The sequence below is a fragment of the Protopterus annectens genome, chromosome 7.part1, assembly GCF_019279795.1.
Source record: "Protopterus annectens isolate FY-2018-M chromosome 7.part1, PAN1.0, whole genome shotgun sequence".
Classification (NCBI taxonomy): domain Eukaryota; kingdom Metazoa; phylum Chordata; order Ceratodontiformes; family Protopteridae; genus Protopterus; species Protopterus annectens.
In genome coordinates, this window is record NC_056740.1 from 431,626,265 (window position 1) to 431,646,850 (window position 20,586).

Consider the following 20,586-nt stretch of genomic DNA (forward strand, 5'->3'; position numbering starts at 1 on the left):
AATTCACAGCTCTGAAGGCTAAGGTGGAAGGTGTAAACTTTCTTCCCTAGCCTGTCCATGTTTTTGCTGTCCTCGTCAGTGGGCAGAAGGGACGAGGATGGGATCAGTAGAGCGATAGTCTGGGGAAAAAACACAAGGTCTGCAAAGGGGGACTTTACAAGAAATTTGTGGTCATCAGGCATCTCGTAGAAGTGATTAGGTCTTAGGAGCAGGTGGCGTAGAACCTGGATTTTTAGATGTTGAAGTAAAGGCATCCAGATATGCAGGTATAACTGGGGGAATGGCGGATGGAGACGTAATTTGCAATAACTCAAAATATCAGAGTTTGCATTTGGGAAGTATCCCGTTTGAAATATTTTCATTTTAGTCATGGTCTCTCCAAAAGTGATATCCTCAGGAGGAAAACGAGTCCCCTTCTATTGATTCCTCATCCAGGGAATAGTATTCTAGGAGAGGCAATCTATGCCAAGTAGGTAGAATTTCTTACTCTTTTTCATGGGAAGTGGGAGGGAGTATAGAAGTAGACAAGGCAGGCCTTGGGCTTAGCACTGGCATAGTAGAGGGTAGAGGGAAAAGAGGAAGAGGGCCCAAAAGCTATGAAGGCGTGCATCAAGGACAGAGTAAGAGACTGCCAGTCAAGAAGTCCCTCAGCAGATTAAGAAGTTTACTTTTTCTTAGATTTGGGAGAGGGAAAAAGCCTAGGCTCAGGGTCTGAGCAGTCTGGCATCCAATGGATCCTGGTTCCCCCTACACTTCAGTGGAAAACAGATGTCCAATTCACCTCTGTGGACATGCCAGCCAGTACTTCAGAAACTACCTCAGGGAAAACTAAGTAGAGTGCTCTAACAAACCTCTCTCAACCCCTATATATCAGCAGCTGGCGGGAAAGCCCGATGGCAGAGGAAGAAAGCTGTAAAAGCTTGCCCTTTTTCAGAAGTGGTTCCACCTGGGTGGCAGACTCCAGATCCATTCTAAGCTCAAATCTTTTAAGTCTCTTTCCAAGTAAAGATTAAGAGCGGCAAAACAGCTTCTAAGCATCTAAGGGATGCAGGCTTGGCAAATTGCACAGGTGGTATGGTAGTGTTCCCGGCCTAGACAAAAATGCCAACAGTCATGAATGCCTTTACACAAAATTTAACCACCGAATAGGCATATACCCCTCTTAGCAGACATCAGCTGAAAAGGAACAAGAAAACCAAGCTCAAGCAGTAGTAACTGAAAGATTCCCCAACAGGCTACTTGGCTTTAGATGTCCTGATAAAGTAGAAGAGCGATCAATCTAACGCCAAAACTGCTGCAGAAAAGCTGAGGTCTGTGCATGCACACATCACATTTAAGGCTCCTGGTTTATGGCCCTGCGTGTGACTTCCCACGCATCAACAGCAACCAGGATTAAGCTTCTGTATAGGAGCAGAAGTTCGGGTCACCTGAAGAATACTGCAGCACAGGAATAGGACCTCCATAGATGACCTCTTCCATGTTGCAGTATTCTTACTTCTGGGCAAGATGTGTGTGTGTGTGTGTGTGTGTGTGTGGGGGGTTGCTGATGCATTTCAACCTGCAGCAGCTCAAAATACCTTTGAGTTTGTCATCTGGGTAGAATCCCATTTAAAATACTAATGTAATGTCCTGGAGGGGAGTCTCCCTCTATGGAGTCCTCATCAGGGAAGTAGTACTCCAAGGGGGAGGCTATTTGGTATGAGTATGTGGCTGACTCAGGATGAAAAAGATAAGGAAGGAAGGGAGAACAGAAGCAGCTGAGGCAGGTCTTGGGCCAAGTATAGGGACGGTGGGAGCAGAGGAGGCAGAGGGCCATGAAGGCCTACATCAAGGACCTTGTGAAGGACTGCCAGTGTGGTTGTCCCTCTGAAGGAGCAGACCAATGTGTCTCTCTCTAAGGGGGTAGCTTTAGGAGAAGTAGTTTCAGGGGTCTGCCTTACAGAGGAAGGATCAGATTCCTGGATCAAAGAAGGTCATCCAGTTGAGCCTGGTTCCCCCTAGACTTGGGTAATAACAGACATCATTTTAAGAATGGACTAACAAACCAAGCTCAAGCAAAATGAAGAATTCCCCAATGGAGTACTTTGCTTAGCTCCTCTCAAAGATGTCTAAAGTAAATAGATCTGACGTTAGACTGCAGCAGAAGAGTTTTGATGTCTGTGCGTGCAGACGTCACATATGATCCCTGGTTTACAGCCTTGTGCGCGACATCTTGCGCACTTAACAGCAACCAGACTTAAGCTTTTGCATAGCAGCAAATGGAGGTCACCTGAGGTGGGGGACCCCACAGTAAGAATTATTGCAACATGCAAATAGGACATCAGTAGATGTATTTGACTCACTCAAGCAAGTGTGGTTTAGAACAAGGGGGGGGGGGGGGGTCACGACATACATGTCTACCTATGGCACAAGTCTGTACATTTTGAAACTCCTGCAACAGTGTTCTTTCTACAGTAGGCAACTGAAAACTAGAGAGAAGACAAAGGCACTCCAGAAACTTTTAGATGGCAATCTTACAGTCCCAGTGAAACGTATGATGACCAAATGTAACAGAATTCCAGCTGTATAGTACAGCAAGATGCTAAATCACAATCCTTTACAAAAAATTCTCAACTTAAAGAATGCCACTTCACAACTTTCTACAATTCTATAAAAGTTCCAAATTTAAACAGCATCTTGTGTTAGGGTGACAAATTAAAAAGCTTACTTGTTAGTTTTTCCAACAGTTTTTTTCTCTCCTGCAGCTTTACTTGAGCTCTCAGATACTTTTTTCAAAGGATCAGTTTTCACCTATAAACATATGCATGAAAAGGTTACACAAACATGTCAAGTCAACTCTTCCTTACAAATTCATAAGCAATTATTGCCAATTTTTATCTCCTCTCTCAATGTATAAAAGATTTAAAACCGGATTGAGAAATGTACAGGCACCACAAGTGAGTCCTACTGCAACACTTACACACAGGCAAGAGCCAGAATAGAAACTCTGAAATGAAGCCTACCATGAGCACAAACATTGAGAAAGCAGTTGTTTCCCCGTTTAACCTGTGCAATTAAAACCATAGTTCATAGTTTAGTACTAAAACTGCCCATGTGAGCCATTTTAAGCCTAGCCAATTATCCATTGAGACTCAAAACCCTGCACCTTTGTAAGGCAAACACCTTAGCCATTAAGCCACCCTCCCAAACACTAATGTAGCCTCTCTCACCCCCTACTTAAAATGAAAGTTTTAAGACAGGGTGCAAAATTTAAGAATCAAATCCAAGGAGGAAGCTTACTGAAGAGTAAGCTTGGACTAAGGGGCTTACAACATCCCCTCAAAATAAATAAAATTAGCAGTAAAACAGCTGTAGGCACAAAAACTCAGACATACTACTGAACAGGTCTACCTGCAAACTTACTCTGGTAAAAAAGCAGTAGCAAGCATTTGCTCAGCACATTTCTGTCAGAGCTGCTGACATTACTGGTAGTCAGCAGTAGCTTCCCCCGAGCAAAACATCTTCATCTGATCCCTTCAAGTAACCATACATATTAGGTACCCATAAAAGTTAGTGAACCCCAAAAGATTTAGTCGACTATAATTACAAAAACTAAACCAGTCACCAAATTCAAGTACTTCAAACTCCTAGTGACATTCCAGACTCATCTTAGGAATTTACAGTCTTTACCCACAAGACTCCCAGACCACCACCTAAGTACATAGTAGTAATGCATACAGAAAATGTGTTAGACTGGAAGCTGCAAAATCAGCAACATTCAACTCTTAACTAGTTAAGTGGAACAGTCCTAGGAGCTTTAGCCACAACCTGGGCCTGGGAGAGTGTGGGTGAATTGTGGCATATGGAGGTGAGCTTGCGGCACAAAGCAAATATAAAGGAAAGTTGTGTAAAATCTTACAGAAATCATAGATGTCCTTCTCTTCCATGTTGAAGTGTTCACTAGTGGGGTTTACCCTTCCCATCAGCTTGCTCGGCAAGGTTTCTGGTGTGATCTGACATGTTGGCAGGTATGTGGGCCATAAACTGGCATCTGCATGCACCAGTCCTCAGAAAGTACAGTTGTGTACACTTACCATAAATGTAGATGTTAAAGTGTATTCACTGTTACAGTCAACACATTTGGATTATCTGCTTACAGTTAGCACTCAGTCGGCCTGATTAGCAAAGTCCAGGGTCCTGCGTAGGTTGCTGTACCTTCTTCCATGACGTCAGGGGTATAAAACATGCAGCAGACACCATTTTCCTCAGTTTTTCTTGCCCCAGATGTCAGGTGCCCCTCAAATGGGGAGCAAAATATAGATATATGCATGTAATTTAGAACAAAAAATATACCTCCAAATAAAATGAAATACAACAAAAAGGCTTTTAAGCATAGTAACAGAAAGAAGAGGTATAAAAAGAGAAAAGTAGGGGGCTGGCAGGTGGGTAACCAGGACTGCAACAGTGAATACACTCGAAAGTACAGTTTTGTACATACCATAAAATGTAGATGTTAGAGTGCCAATACAGCTGTAGTAAGCACATATGGGTTCTCTGCCGTCAGGCGGGTCCTCGGTCGGCCGAATTCCAAAGTCTAGGTCCGGCGTCGGTTTTGTCGCTTTCTTTCCTGACGTCAGTGCGACAGGGGTATACAAGACACAGCCGACGCCATATTCTTCAGTCTTTCTTGCCCCAGATTGTCAGGTGCCCCCAGAAGGAAGGCAATACATAAATTATATATATATATATATATATATAAATATATTCAAGCAATGCAATGTAATCAAAAAACAGTAGTTGCAAGCCAATACACCATAGGAGGATAACCCAAATTAGGTTGTATGAGGAGGTGTTCGCCACTAGTCCTTTACCTAGAGGGGAAGGAGGGAGGGAGGGAAACCTGTACTGCAGCTGTATTAGCACTCTAACATCTACATTTATGGTAGGTACAAAACTGTACTATGTTCATCGTGCATACAGCTGCAGTAATCACATATGGGTAGAATCCCAAAGCTACGCACAGGGTGGTAGGCAGTAGGTGGAACTGGGATGAGCCAGAATGCCCTGCAACACAGCAGTGGCAAAGCCTGCTCTAGTTTTGGAATATAAAGGCAGGTGGTAGTGTTTTGTGAAGGTATGCACAGAACTCAAGTGGCTGCCTCCAAAATATCGTTGGTAGGAACTCCTCTGAGGAAGGCTGTAGAGGTAGCAGTGGCCCTGGTGGAGTGGGGTCTGATGCCTGTAGGGACAGATTTCCCATGATAGGAGTAACAAAATCGTATGCAGTGGCCTATCCATTTTGAAATGGTCTGTTTAGTAACAGGCTTCCCTTGAGCTCCTACAGCATAGGACACAAGTTGTTCTGATTTCCTGAAAGGCTTTGTTCTGTCCAAATAATAACGTAGCAGTCTATGGATGTCTAAGGAATGTAGCAGCCTTTCCCCTTTGTTTTGAGGATTGGGGTAAAGGTAGGCAACTGTATGGCTTGATTTAAAGGTACCCTGGATACCACTTTAAGCATAAATGACGGGTTGGTTCGAAGGGAAACCCTGTCCTGATGGAAGACGAGAAAGGGCTGCACAGCCATGAGGGCTTGTAGTTCTGAAACCCTACGACCTGAGGTAATGGCCAGAAGGAAAGCTGTTTTCCAGAACAAATATTGCAAATCTGTTGAGGCAGCTGGTTCAAAGGGAGACTGTGTTAATTTTTCTAGAATGTAATTAAGATCCCAGGCTGGCACTAGTTGTTTCCTTTGTCTTATATTCTTAGCCCCTCTGAGGAACTGTCTTAAAAATGGGTGAGAGAATAACGGTGGATCCGTGTTGAATTCTGCAGAAATGGCTGAGGCATGGATTTTTACGGAGGAAAATGAAAGTCCACTGTTCAGCAGCTCAGCTAGATACTGTAATACCTGAGGCAAATTCAGTTTTCTAGGGTCCTGGCCTTTTTTCTCATTCCAAGAGCAAAACTGTTTCCATTTTGTGGAGTAAGCCTTTCTAGTAGATGGCCTTCTGGCCTCCAGAATGACATCCTGCACCTCTTTGGGGAGTAGGGTCTGTTGTGGTGTTAAGGAATTTTCCATGCAGCCAGATTGAGTGTTTTCAGCTGACTGAAGAGTTTTGTAGCTGTGCTGAGTCAGCAGAAGAGGCATTAGAGGTAGAGGCCAGGGAGGTATGTGTTAGGCTCAGGCCAGGGAGGAGTAGGTGTTAGGCTCCTCAGGAGTGGGTACCAGTGCTGTCTTGACCAGTCTGGAGCAATCAGTATCATCTTCGGTCTGTCTGCTCTTGCTTTCAAGAGCACCTTGGGCAGAAGAGGCAGAGGTGGGAAAGAGTACACTGTCCATGCTGTCCAACTGAAAGGGCGTCCACTCTCCAGGCCTTTGGATGAAAGGTCCTTGAACAAAACTTTTCCAATTGATTCCTGTGGGAGGCGAAGAGATCTAGGTCTGGCCTCCCCCACGCTTGGATTATCTTTGTAAACACCTGAGGATGCAACTTCCATTCGTGTGGATCTGTCATATTTCTGCTTAGATTGTCTGCCAGCGTGTTTTCCAAACCTGGCAAGTACTGTGCTTGAAGTTCGATTTGCCATTCCAGAGCCAAGTTCCAAAGTGTCATGGCTAGTCTGCACAGGGGGTATGAATGTGTTCTTCCTTGTTTATGTACCACATTACTGTGGTGTTGTCTGTTCTTAATTGTTCTGGACGCAGGAGGTCCTTGAATGCTGTAATTGCATTTATCACTGCTAGCATTTCTTTTTGATTGATGTGAAGGTGCTTTTCCTTTTGGGACCATTTGCCCTGAGTACACCTGCCTGTCATGTGCGCCCCCCAGGCGTAATATGAGGAGTCTGTTGTGATGACTTGATTTGCTTGAGGCTTGCAGAGTGGGAGACCTGTTTGACATGCTTGGGCCCACCATAGAAATTCCTTTTGCAAACATTGGTATTACTGTTTCCAAACTGTGGCTGTGTTGAGACCATAGGTTTTTTAAGGTACCATTGAAGTTCTCATATGCAACTTTGCACATGGGATTAAAAGAATGCAAGATGCTATGAAGCCCAGAGCCTGCAGGATTTTCCTTGCAGTAAGCCTGGTACAATTTGCTAGTATTTTGAAGTACTGAGTTAGTTGCCCCTGTTTTTCTGGCGTAAGATAGGCCATCTGGGTGTTTGTGTCCAAGTTGGCACCCAGGAAAGTTATTTTCTGAGATGGTGTTAGCCTGGATTTCTCTGTTGATTGTGTATCCCAGAGAATTCAGTAAGTGTTGCATAAGCCAGATGTTCCAGAAGTGGGTGCTTGCTGTCCGCTTGGATCAGGCAGTCGTCCAAATAAGGGTAAATTTGTATCCCTTGAAATCTGCAGTAGGCAATTACTGATGCCAGGCATTTCGTGAATACTCTGGGCGCAGTAGATAAGCCAAAGGGCAATGCAGAGAATTGATAATGGATTGAACCTGCAAGAAATCTGAGGCATCTTCTGCAGCTTTGTCTGATTGGGACATGCAGGTATGCCTCCTTGAGGTCCAATGTTACCAGCCAAAACTCCTTGCCCAGCATGGGAAGAAGCTGCTGTAATGTGAGCATCTTGAATTTTGGTACGAGTAGAAATGTATTTAGGGTGGATAAGTCCAAAATGGGTCTCCAGTCGGTTCCTTTCCTTGGTACCAGAAATAGTCTGGAATAAAAACCTTGACCTCGTGAGTAGGTACCTCTTTAACAGCTTTCATGTCCATGAGTTTTGAAATTTGTATTTGTGCCTGCCCTTTGTGTGGCAGGTTTGGCATGCCTCTCTTTTGGAAGAGTGTGAAAATGAAATCTGTAGCCTCTGTTTATAATGTCCAGGATTCATTTGTCTGTTGTGATATGCCAATTTCTTGTAAATAATGCCAGCTTTCCTCCCAAGGGAGCTGCCAGCAGAGACTTGCTTGGCATGAAAAGGAGGAAGTCATTGGGTTTGTTTTCTGTATTGTTGTGCACCGTCTTCGCCACCTCTTAGTGCTGGAGTTTGCCATTGTCTGCCTCTATATGATCCTTGAGATTGTCCTCTGCCCCTTGTGCGCCTGTATCTACCTCTTTGGGGCTTGTCCATGGCTGGAAAGGACCAGTTTTTAGAAGGCTAATTTCTGCTAAAACTAGGTGATTGTACCTGTAGAAAAGCCTTGACAGTTTGCATAGATTTAGCTTTTTCTTCCATTTTCCGTAGCATCTCCTCAGCGTTAGTACCAAATAGTACATCCTTTTGTAAAGGAGCATCTAGTAGTTGAGCTTTAACATGATCAGGTAAGCTTTGTTCCCTAAGCCAGGCATGTCTACGAATGACTGATCCTGTAACAGCAGCTCTACTTGACGCCTCTAAGGCATCATAGCCACATTGTAAGGTGTGTTTACCCACTTGTTCTGCACTATGCATCATATCCTGCAATTCCTTCAAATCTGGTTGTTCAGGTTGAGACATTTTATTTCTTAATTGTGATAACAGAAACTGCTGATATTTAAGCATATGGAACTGACAATTTAAGGCCCTTATGGCTAGGGTGGCCAAGGTGTATACCTTTTCCCCCCACCTTTCTAAGGATCTAGATTCTCTTTCGGAAGGTAGTGGATTCTTGGCAGTAGAGGCCTTCATTCACTTGGGGCCTTGAGAAATGGTTTCAGAGTCAGCATTATGGCTTCTGAAATGAAATTGGTGAGTTAGAACTCTGTAGTACCTATCAGGTTTGACTGGGGCAGGAGGCAGGGAATCCGGATTAAGACAAGCCTCCGAGTAAACATCAAGTATGTCCAAGACAGGAGGTATAGCCAGAGGTCTGTGTTGAGGTAACAAGAAATTCCCTAAGCTTTTTCTTGGAATCAGAAAATTCTTGGCCTTCCCAATGGAAGTGTTCCCTCAAGGTGTGCAAGGTTTCCCCAAAAGAAAAATCCTCTGGGGGAGATACAGAAGGAATGGACTGTTCTGCATCAGAATCTTCATAAGGGGAGTAAGTGTTCCTCTACATCAGAATGTTCTGAGAAAATGGAGCCCTGTTCAGAAGAGGGAGAATCTTCCTCCACTCTGGGTCTCTTGTCTGGAGGGGGTTGGGAACCCCTGATGAGAGTAAATTAAATCCTCAGCCATTTTAAGCATCTGCTTTTTAGGCATGGGGCCTGAGGATGGGCCCTGTGCAACAGGCCTCTTGGGATGCATGGCTGATTTGGACTTAAAGGCCTTAATGGAAAAGGAAGATGAGGGTCTAAAGACACCCTGGGTGGAAGTGGACCTGTCCACATTAGGAGGCTCAACACTTAGTGGCTTCGGTGGTTGCAGTCCGAGTAAGGGCCGAGGTACCTGCGGTCTTGGACCACGTGCAGCCGGTTGTGGTGTCGGTGGAGACCGCAGACCTCGCGTGTCAGTCCTTGTCCTTGCATTATAGTCGGAGTCTCAGACGACATTTTATAATCAAAGGCTTTACCAAAATAATGTTGGGCAAACTCCGCCCGACGCTTAATAGTGCGTTTATTGAAAGTAGCGCAAAAGTGACAGCCAGAGACGTAGTGGTCTGGGCCTAAACAAGGTATGCAGAGGGAATGGAAATCCTTATGCGGTATTTGCTTCCCACAAGAAATACAATTGTTAACTTTGTCTGACATCGGTCTGAGGCAAGAAAAGTTGTTTCCAATTTTTCGTAAATTCAGGAGCTGGCCGACCGGCACTTGCGAACTGCTTCTGCTTCAGGCACCGCACGGCAAAAAAGACTGAAGAATATGGCGTCGGCTGTGTCTTTTATACCCCTGTCGCACTAACGTCAGGAAAGAAAGCGACAACCGACGCCGGACCTAGACTTTGGAATTCGGCTGACTGAGGACCCTGACTGCAGAGAACCCATGTGATTACTGCAGCTGTATGCACGATGAACATCTGCCTTAGCAAAGGATGAGAGAAAATGGGAGGAACCGTATCATATCGAGCTGAAATGGCTGAAGCATGGATCTTTATGGATGAGAAAGAAAGGCCTTGGTGTAGCATCTCAGATATTGGAGTATGTGAAGAATATTTGGGATGCCAGGATTTAGGCTTCTGGCCTGGCTCCATACACAAAATCTTTTCCATTTGTCTGAGTAAGTTTTTCTGGTGCTGGGCCTCCTGGCCTCCAAAATGACATCCTGGACGTCCTTTGAGAGAAGTGTTTGACAATTTAAGGTATTTTCCATGCAGCTAGATTTAAAGGTCCTTAATTGACTGAAGGATCTGAGAGTTTTGTCGGGTTAACAGCAAAGGGAATTGAGGTAAGATCCATGGAGGGCTGAGAGTCAAGTTTCATAGACGTAGGTACTAGTGTTGACGTGGCCAGTCCGGAACAAGGAGGATCATCTGTGGTCTCTGACCTGGCTTTCAGTAATACCTGGGTCAGTAGAGACAGAGGTGGGAAGGCGTAGACTGACAATGCTGTCCAACTGAATGAAAGGGCATCCACTTTCCAGGCCAGGGGATAAGTCCTTGTGCAAAATTTTTGTAGCTGGCAATTGTTGGTTGAGGCAAACAGATCTAGGTCTGGTGGTCCCCACCTTTGAATTATCATTGAGAATACTTGTGGGTGTAGTCTCCACTCGTGAGGGTCTGTCAAATTTCTGCTTAATTCATCTGACAATATGTTCTCCTTTCCTGGAAGGAATTGCGCTTGCAGTTGCACTTGGTAAGTTAATGCTGTGTTCCGCAAGTCCATTGCCTGTCTGCATAGTGGGTAGGAGTGCATTCCTCCTCGTTTGTTTATGTACCACATAACTGTGGTGTTGTCCGTCCTTATTAGAAGTTGTCCTGGATGCAAGAGGTCCTCGAAGGCTGTTGGTGCATTTTTTACAGCTAGCATCTCTTTTTGATTGATGTGTATTTGCCTTCGGTTTGCAGACCATTTGCCCTGTATGCATTGTCCTGCCATGTGTGCACCCCAGGCGTAGTCTAATGAATCTTGTCGAGGTTTGATTTGCTGGAGGTGAGACAAAAGGAAGGCCCTTGTCTGCTTGGCATGCTTGAGCGCTCCATAGAAACTCTTTCTGAAGGCAGGGAATGAGAGTTATACTTGCTTTGAGGCTGTCTGTGTTGGGACCGTACACTTTTTAGGTACCATTGTAGTTCTCATATGCAGCTTTGCATATGCAATTAGTTGAATGCAGGATGCCATGTACCCCAATGCCTGCAGGAATTTCCTTGCAGTGAGCTGGGTAGAAGTTGCCATCTTTTTGAAGTACTGAGCCAGTTTTTGCTAGTCTGGTGTGAGGTAAGCCATCTGGGCCGTTTTTCTTGTGAGGGTATTAGTTTTGACTTTTTTGTTTACTGTGTACCCCAGGCAACTTAGCAACTTTGTTGCCAATGCCAGATGCTGTAGTAGGATGTCTTTGCTGTCCGCTTGGATCAGGCAGTCATCCAGATATGGATAAATTTACATTCCTCGTTGCCTGCAGTATGCAATTACTGGTGCCAGGCATTTCGTGAATACTCTGGGTGCAGTAGATAAGCCAAAGGGCAATGCAGAGAATTGATAATGCATTGTGCCTGCCAAAATCTGAGGTATCTTCTGCAATCTTGTCTGATAGGGACATGCAGGTATGCCTCTTGGAGGTCCAATGTTACCAGCCAAGACTCCTTGCCCAGTATGGGAAGAAGCTGCTGTAGTGTGAGCATTTTGAATTTGGGAATGTCCAGGTACGCGTTTAGAATTGAAAGGTCTAAGATGGGTCTCCAGGCTTTGTCCTTTCTTGGCACTAGAAACGGTCTTGAGTAAAATCCTTGACCTTGCTCTTTTGCAGGTACCTTTTGAATTGCTTTCATGTTCATGAGAGCTGAAATTTGTTTTTGTGCCTCTGCCCATTGGTTTGTTGGCAGATCTGGCATGCCTCTCATCCGTGGTAAAGTGTGGAAATAAAATCTGTAGCCTCTGGTATTATCCAGAACCCATGATGTGCCAATTTTGTGGAAAAAAGAGCCAGTTTTCCTCCTAGAGGCGCTGCCTGGGCAATTTTGCTGGGCAGGCGAAGAGGAAAGTCATTGGGTTTGTTTTCTGAAGGGTTGAGATCTGTCGTCTCCCCTCTAAGTTGTCGTCTGCCATTGTCTAGGCCTGAAGGTACCTTGTGCCTGGCCTCTGCCCCTAGGGCGTCTGTACCTGCCCCTTTGGGGTCTGTCTGAAGCAGGAAAGGACCAGTGTTTTTGATGGCCAGTTTCTGCTGAAACGAGGAGGTTGCACCTGTAAAAAATCTTTAACTGTTTGCATTGATTTTGCCTTTTCTTCCATTTTCTTTAAAACTTCCTCTGCTTTGACACCAAAACGCATCCTTTTGCAGTGGAATATCCAGTAACTTTGCTTTGACATGTTCTGGTAAGGTCTGCTCTTTTAGCCAAGCATGTCTACGTATTACAGACCCTGTGACCGCTGCTCTACATGAGGCCTCCAAAGAATCAAAACCACACTGCAAGGTATGTTTTCCCACTTGTTCTGCTGCATGCAACAAATCTTGCATCCCTTTGAAATCTAGTTTATCTGTTTGAGGGATCATTTTCTGTTTTAACTGAATAAGCAAGTACTGCTGGTATTTAATCATGTCCAATTGGCAGTTTAATGCTTTCATGGCCAAAGTGGCAGAGGTATACACACCCCCCCCCATCTTTCTAATGCCCTGGAATCTCTTTCCGCAGGTAGTGGATTCTAAGCAGTAGAGGCCTTTACACCTTTGGGACCCTGGGAAATGGTTTCTGGGTCTGCAGCAGGGTTTTTATATAAAAACTTGAGTCAGGGACTCGATAGTATCTGTCTGGTTTAGGTGGTGCTGAAGGTAAGTAATCTGGATTTAGACTGGATTCAGTATAGACATCATCCGGAATGTCTAAAACAGGAGGAATGGCTAGGGGTCTGTGCTGAGGTAGAAGAAACAACTCACGGAGTCTTTTCTTTGAGTCAGAGTAATCTTCACCTTCCCAGTGGAAATGCTCTCATGGTGTGCAGGGTTTCCCCAAAAGAGAAGCCTTCGGGGGGGGAAACTGAGGGAACAGACTCCTCAGCATCTGAGTCTTCATAGAGAGGGGAGGGGTAATCCTGTTCCTCAGTCTGCTGAGGAAATGGATTCCTGGTCAGGAGGTAAATCTTCCTCCAGTCTAGGCCTTTTGTCAGGAGGGGGCTGGGAACCTCTGATAATTAGGCATAGGGGCCTGTGTGGGAGTCTGTGGACCCGGTTTCTTAACCTTTGGAAGCTTAGCGTATGACTTAACGGAGAGAGTAGTCTGTTTAAAGACGCCTTCTGAAACCGAAGGCCTGTCCATAGCCTCCGGATCACGGCCAGGGCTGGCATCCGCGAGTTGAAGAGGAACCGGCTCCAGTGGCCCAGTAGATTCTGAGGGGTAGTCGTATTTTCTAAATCTGCGGTAGTCCGGGGCTGCATAGGCACCTCACTGAACACCGAAGATCCGGTGGCAGGCCTAACCGAGACCTCGGTATCTGGTCTAGGCTGCCTGTCTTTGTCCTTGAGTTTTTTAAACATAGCAGTTGGAGGTTCCGACGACAATGTAGTTGAATTTTCTGCCAAAATGTCGGGTGGTATCAGCCCGACGCTTAATAGTGCGTTTATTGAACCTAGCGCAAAACAGACAACCAGAAATGTCGTGGTCTGGGCTTAGGCAAGGAATACAATAAGAATGAAAATCCTTATGAGGTATTTGCTTCCCACAAGAAATACAATTATTAACTTTGTCGGACATCGGTCTGAGGCAAGAAAAGTTTCCCTAACGGGGTACTTAGCTTTATAGAAGACTTCGGCTGAAATTCTGTTCGAAAATCTCAGGAGCTGGCCGACCGGCACTTGCGAAAGTACAGTTCTGTACCTACCATAAATGTAGATGTTCCGAGTGCTAATACAGCTGCAGTCATAACAGATGGGTTTTCCTGCAGTCAGGCGGGTCCTCGGCCGAATTCCAAAGTCTAGGTCCGGCGTCGGATGTAGTCGCTTCCTCCCTGACGTCAGTGCGACAGGGGTATAAAAGAACCAGCAGACACCATTTTCTTCAGTTTTTCTTGCCCCAGATGTCAGGTGCCCCCAGAAGGAAGGCAATACATAAATTTATGTAATAATGCAATGTAGTATATTCAAAAAACCGTAGTTGCAAGCAAATACACCATAAAAGAATACCCCAATCAGGTTGTATGAGTAGGTGTTAGCCATTAGGGCTTGTCCCAAGAGGGGAAGGAGGGAGGGAAACCTGGACTGCAGCTGTATTAGCACTCTAACATCTACATTTATAGTAGGTACAAAACTGTACTATGTTCATTGTGCATACAGTTGGTCATAGCAGATGGGTAGAATCCCAAAGCTAAAAAAGGGGTGGTAGGCACTAGCTGGAACTAGGAGGAGCCAGGATGCCCTGCAAGACTGCAGTGGCAAAGCCTGTTCTAGATTTGGAGTATAATGGTAGGTGATGGTGCTTGGAGAAGGTATGTACAGAACTCAAAGTAGCTGCTTCCAAAATATCTTTGGTAGGAACCCCCCTGAGGAAAGCAGCAGAGGTAGCTGTGGCCCTTGTGGAGTGAGATCCGATGCTGCACAGCCATGAGGGCTTGTAGTTCCGAAACCCTGCGAGCTGAGGTGATAGCCAGAAGGAAGGCTGTTTTCCAGGACAAATACTGCAGTTCTGTTGAAGCAGTTGGCTCAAAAAGAGGCAAGGTTAGTTTTTCTAGAATGAAATTGAGGTCCCAAGCAGGTATTGGTGGTTTCCTTGGGGGTTTTATATTCTTAGCCCCTCTGGAGGAACTGTCTTAAGAGGGGGTGAGAATAAAGGAGTATCAGTGTTGTATTCTGCAGAAATGGCTGAGGCATAGATTTTGATGGAGGAGAATGAAAGACCACTGCTTAGCATCTCAGCTAGGTACTGTAATATTTAAGGTAAATTCAGTATTCCAGGATTCTGACCTTTTTCTCATTCCAGGCACAAAACAGTTTCCATTTTGCGGAGTAGGCTTTTCTAGTAGAAGGCCTTCTGGCCTCCAAAATGACATCCTGCACCTCCTTTGAGAGTAGGGTCTGTTATGAATTTAAGGAATTTTCCATGCGGCTAGATTGAGCGTTTTCAGCTGACTGTGAAGGGTTTTGAAGTTGTGCAGAGTCAGAAGAGGCATTAGAGGCAGGATCCATGGTGGGGAATGAGTCAGGCTTCTCAGGAGTGGGTACCAGTGTTGTCTTGGCCAGTCTGGAGCAATGAGAATCATCTTTGGTCTGTCTGCTCTGGTTTTTAATAGAACTTTGGGCAGCAGAGGAAGAGGTGGAAAGGCATAAACTGTCGTTGTCCAACTTTCCAGGCCTGTGGGTGTAAGGTCCTTGAGCAGAATTTTGCCAACTGGTGATTTCTGTGGGAGGCAGCGAGATCTATGTCTGGCCTTCCTCATGCTTGAATTATCTTTGTAAACACTTGAGGATGCAACTTCCATTCGTGTGATCCGTCATATTTCTGCTTAGGTAGTCTGCCAGTGTGTTTTCCTTGCCTGGCAGGTACTGTGCTTGAAGTTCGATTTGTAATTCCAGAGCCCTGTTCCAAAGAGACATGGCTAGCCTGCATAGGGGGTATGAATGTGGTGTTCCCTGTTTATGTACCACATTACTGTGGTGTTGTCCTTATCAATAGCTGGCCTGGATGCAGTAGGTCTTTGAAAGCTATAATAGCATTTATTACTGCTAGCATTTCCTTTTGATTGATGTGTAGGTTGCTTTTCTTTTTGGGACCAGTTGCCCTGAATGCACAGTCATGTGCGCCCCCCAGGCGTAGTCAGAGGCGTCTGTTGTGACTAGATTTGCTTGAGGCTTGCAGAATGGGAGACCTGCGTTTCTTTGGCATGCTTGAGCCCACCACAGAAATTCCTTTTGAAGACATGGAATCAGTGGTATTACTGTTTCCAAACTGTGGCTGTGTTGAGACCATAGGTTTTTTTTTTTTTTTTTTTTTTTTTAGGTACCATTGAAGTTCTCATATGCAGCTTCGCACATGGGATTAGAATGCAAGATGCCATGAATCCCAGAGCCTGCATGATTTTCCTTGCAGTCAGCCTGGTGAAAGTTGCCAGTTTTCTGAAGTATTGAGTTAGTTGCCCTTGTTTCTCTGGCGTGAGGTAGGCCATCTGGGTGTTTGTATCCAAGCTGGCACCCAGGAAAATTATTGTTTGGGAGGGTATTAGCCTTGATTCTTTTTGTTGACTGTGTATTCCAGAGAATTCAACATTATTACAAACGCCAGATGTTTCAGAAGTATGTGCTTGCTGTCCGCTTGGATCAGGCAGTCCAGATATGGGTATATTTGTATCCCTTGAAGTCTGCAGTAGGCAATTACTGATGCCAGGCATTTCGTGAACACTCTGGGCGCAGTAGATAAGCCAAAGGGCAATGCAGAGAATTGATAATGGGTTGAACCTGCAAGAAATCTGAGGTATCTTCTGCAATCTTTGTCTGATTGGGACATGCAGGTATGCCTCCTTGAGGTCCAATGTTACCAGCCAAGACTCCTTGCCCAGCATGGGAAGAAGCTGCTGTAATGTGAGCATCTTGAATTTTGGCACAAGTAAAAATGTGTTTAGGATGGATAGGTCCAAAATAGGTCTCCAATCTTTTCCCTTCCTTGGTTCCAGGAATAGTCTGGAATAAAAACCTTGACCCTGTTCTTGTGCAGGTACCTCTTGAATAGCTTTCATGTCCATGAGATCTGAAATTTGTTTTTATGCCTCTGCCCTTTGATTGTGTGGCAGGTTTGGCATGCCTCATTTTTGGAAGGGTGTGAAAGTGGAATCTGTAGCCTCTGTCTATAATGTCCAGGATCCATTTGTCGTGTGTGACATGCCAATTTTTCGAAAATGCCAGTTTTCCACCTAAAGGTGCTGCCATTTGAGCCTTGCTTGGCATGCAAAGGGGAAGTCATTGGTTCTGCTTTCTGAATGGCTGTGAACTATCCCTCACCACCTGTGTAGGTGTTTGCCATTGTCTGCCTCTAAACGATCCTTGAGATTGTCCTCTGCCCCTCGGGCGCCTGTATCTACCTCTTTGGGGTCTGTCCGTGGCTGGAAAGGACCAATTTTTGGTAGGCCAATTTCTACTGAAACGTGGAGGTTGCACCTGTAGTAAATCTTTCACTGTTTGCATTGATTTTGCCTTTTCCTCCATTTTCTTTAATACCTCCTCAGCTTTAACACAGAACAATACATCTTTTTGCAGAGGGGCATCTAGTAATTTAGCTTTGACATGATCTGGTAAGGTTTGCTCTTTGAGCCAGGCATGTCTACGTACGACTGACCCTGTAACAGCAGCTCTACACGAGGCCTCTAAAGCATCAAAATCACATTGCAAGGTATGTTTACCCACTTGTTCTGCACTATGTATCAAATCTTGCAACACCTTCAAGTCTGGTTGTTCAGGTTGACATTTTGCTTCTCAACTGTGATAACAGAAACTGTTGATACTTTAACATATGGAACTGACAGTTTAATGCTCTCATGGTTAAGGTGGCAGAGGGGTATACCTCCCCCCCCCCCACCTTTCAAAGCTCTGGAATCTCTCTGAAGGTAATGGATTTTTTAGCAGTGGAGGCCTTAATTCCCTTGGGACCCTGTGAAATAGTTTCTGGGTCAGCCGCATGGCTTTTGTATAGGAATTGGTGAGAGTCAGGAACTCTGTAATACCAGTCTGGCTTGACTGGAGCTGGAGGTAAAGAATCTGGGTTAAGGCAGGCCTCCGAATACACATCTAGAATGTCTAAGACAGGAGGTATAGCCAGAGGCCTGTGCTGAGGGAGCAAGAGGAAATCCCTAAGCCTTTTCTTGGAGTCTTGAGTACTCTTGGCCTTCCCAGTGGAAGTGTTCCCTCAAGGTATGCAAGGTTTCCCCAAAAGAATAACCCTCGGGGGGGGACAGAGGGAATTGACTCCTCTGCATCAGAATCTTCAAAAGGGGAGTAAGAATGTTCCTGGTCTTCAGAATGTTCTGAAATAATGGAGGCCTGGTCCGAGGAGGGGGATTCTTCCTCCACTCTGGGCCTTTTGTCTGGGGAGGGGGGGGGGGTTGGGAACCCCATCCTCAGCCATTTTGAGCATCTGTTTTTTTAGGCATGGGGCTTTGAGAAGGGCCCTGTGGAGCCTGTCTTAGTATGCATGGCTGCTTTAGACTTAGTGAAAGCCTTGATGGAAAAAGAGGAAGGCCTGTAGACACCTTGAGAGGTGGCAGGTCTGTCTAAACTCTGAGTTTCACCGCCAAGAGTGGCTTCGGTATTTGTAGTCTGGGTATGGGCGGAAGAGCCTGCGACCTCGAGCACAGAAGACACCGCCAATGAAGTGTCGTCTGTAGTCAGGGGCTGCGTAGGTGCCTCACCGAGAACCGGACCACCTGTAGTCGGCTTTGGCATGGTGTCTGTAGAAGTCGCGGACCTCGCATGTCAGTCCTTATCTTTGTGTTTTAATCAAAACTGGAGTCGGAGTATCAGACGACAATGTAATTAAATTTTTTGCCAAAATAGTGTTGGGCGAACTCCACCCGACGCTTAAGTTAGTTTGTTGAATGTAGCACAAAAACGACAGGCAGAGACGTCGTGGTCTGGGCCTAAGCAAGGTATGCAGAGGGAATGAAAATCCTTATGCGGTATTTGCTTCCCACATGAAATGCAATTAACTTTGTCTGACATCGGTCTGAGGCAAGAAAAGTTTCCCCAACGGGGTACTTAGCTTTCAAGAAGAATAAAATAAAGTATAAAATGTATCTTGGGTACAAAGGCACTAGGTTGTTTAAACATATTATCAAATACACTTCTTTTAAACATGGTTTTAAGTGTTAGGTTATGAGAGAATAACTTCACCTCTTAATAAATCAATCAGTTAATACCGTTTTCTGTGCTGGAATAAAGTTCAGGCCTCTAACAACTAGGCTTGTGCATCAGTTAAAGAAAAGCTAGATATATTAATGACCAAGTTTTTTGTTTGTTCTTGCTCCTGGTGTTCACATATGCAGGAGTCACTTGTTGAAGACAGGGATGCCTTTGCAGAGAAGTCAGGGATCTCATTAAGTTACTTTTGTCCAGTAAGTAATCTGTGACTGGTAATTTGTAGCCCTAAAGGCTCAAGTAGCGGAACTGTGCATCTTCTTCCCCCACCTCTCCACGGCCTTGCTGTTTATCTGCAGGCAGGACCAGTGGTAGAGCTACCGAATTTCTCCCCATCAGTGGCAATAGAAGTGGTTGCAAAGTCAGCTGGCGGGCATTTGAAAAGGAATGCCTGCATCAGGTACCCTACACAACCGGTCTGGCCTTCTATGGGCAGGTGGCAGGGAATCTGGGTTTATGCATGCTGCTGCAAAAGCATCCAGGAAAGCAGGAGGAATAAGAGCCAGGTTAGGAGATTCCATCTGGATCAAGTCATAGAATCTTTTCTGCTGCCTAGACATATCGGAGCAATCCCATTTAAAATGTTCCCTCACAAGATATACAGTGTCCCCGAAGGTAAGGTCTTGCACAGGGGAGTCTGGTTCAGCAGAGGCTTCTGGGGAGCCATACCCCAGAGGGGAAGAAGTCTGTGAAGAGTAGGACAAGGAATCCCTAGGGGTCAGATATTTCCTCTTCTGCGGGTTGGCTAAGAGTAGCGTCCGGCTCAATAGCCCTGGGATAAGAAGAGGTGGAGCAACATGAGGGAGAGGTCTGGAGTAGGCGTAAGGGCGAGGAGGGCATTGTAGATGCTCTGACTGAAGGCCTGCCAGTCTGGCAAGACCTCTGGGGTTGAAGCAATACACCTCATTTTCCATTTTTTCTTTGTAGGCCTAACTGGCGTCGGGCTGGCGGTTGGCCTTGAAGTAATAGAACGGCAGAGGCCTGCTCCGTAGTACCCATCTATGAAGCTGGTTCCACCTGGCATGTGAATCAGGCGCCAGGATATCCTCCCCGGACGTGTCTGCTCTAGATTTTGCAGCCTCCTGGTAGGTACCAGTTTTATCCAATGTGACAGACGCTGGTTCATCGGCCAAGCTAACTGTGGCTACAGGCTGAGAATCGGGGGGAGGGAGGTGCAGTGGAAATGGACAGCCTCACAGGCTTGGCCCTCTTCCTGGGTGATTCGGATGGGGCGTCAGAAGTGGCTTCCATTCAGAGCGCGATTTGCCTAAGGTGTTGGTTTTCAAGGTACAAGTCAAAAGACTGAAGTCTGCAACGAAGGGTCGTGGGGGCAGACTTACAAATAGTGCAGTTTTCATAATTATCTCTACCCAAAAGACAAGACTGGACGTGGGTGCCTTTGTGGGGAATCTGAAGTTGTACTTGCTCTTACCAGACATTAGACTAGAGTAAATAGAGTGAAGAAAATCCCCAACAAGGTACTTGTCAATGCGAAACTGATCCAATGTCCGCGAGTTGCAGGAACACCTGACGTATGGCTGGCAGCTAGAAAGTTCTGAGGACTGGTGCGCACAGATGTCACTTATGGCCCACATACCAGCCAACACGTCAGATGCACCAACAGGGACTGGAAAAGCTTTGGAAACCTGGCCGAACATGCTGATGGGAAGGGTAAACCCACTAGTGAATACTGCAACATTGGAATAGGACATCTTGGGTTTATTAGGTTTAGTGTACATTCACTGT

The 20,586-nt window shown here is 45.5% G+C and overlaps 1 protein-coding gene across 7 annotated transcripts in view; it reads right to left on the bottom strand.

Moving 5' to 3' along the window:
- SLTM (SAFB like transcription modulator) overlaps positions 1–20,586 on the bottom strand; it is a 738,342-nt gene that overhangs the window by 481,324 nt on the left and 236,432 nt on the right. For all 7 annotated transcript variants that reach the window (XM_044078891.1, XM_044078894.1, XM_044078888.1 and 4 more), the window contains one exon: positions 2,708–2,790. In XM_044078891.1, the coding sequence (XP_043934826.1) occupies positions 2,708–2,790 (83 nt within the window). The remainder of the gene's footprint in view (positions 1–2,707; positions 2,791–20,586) is intronic.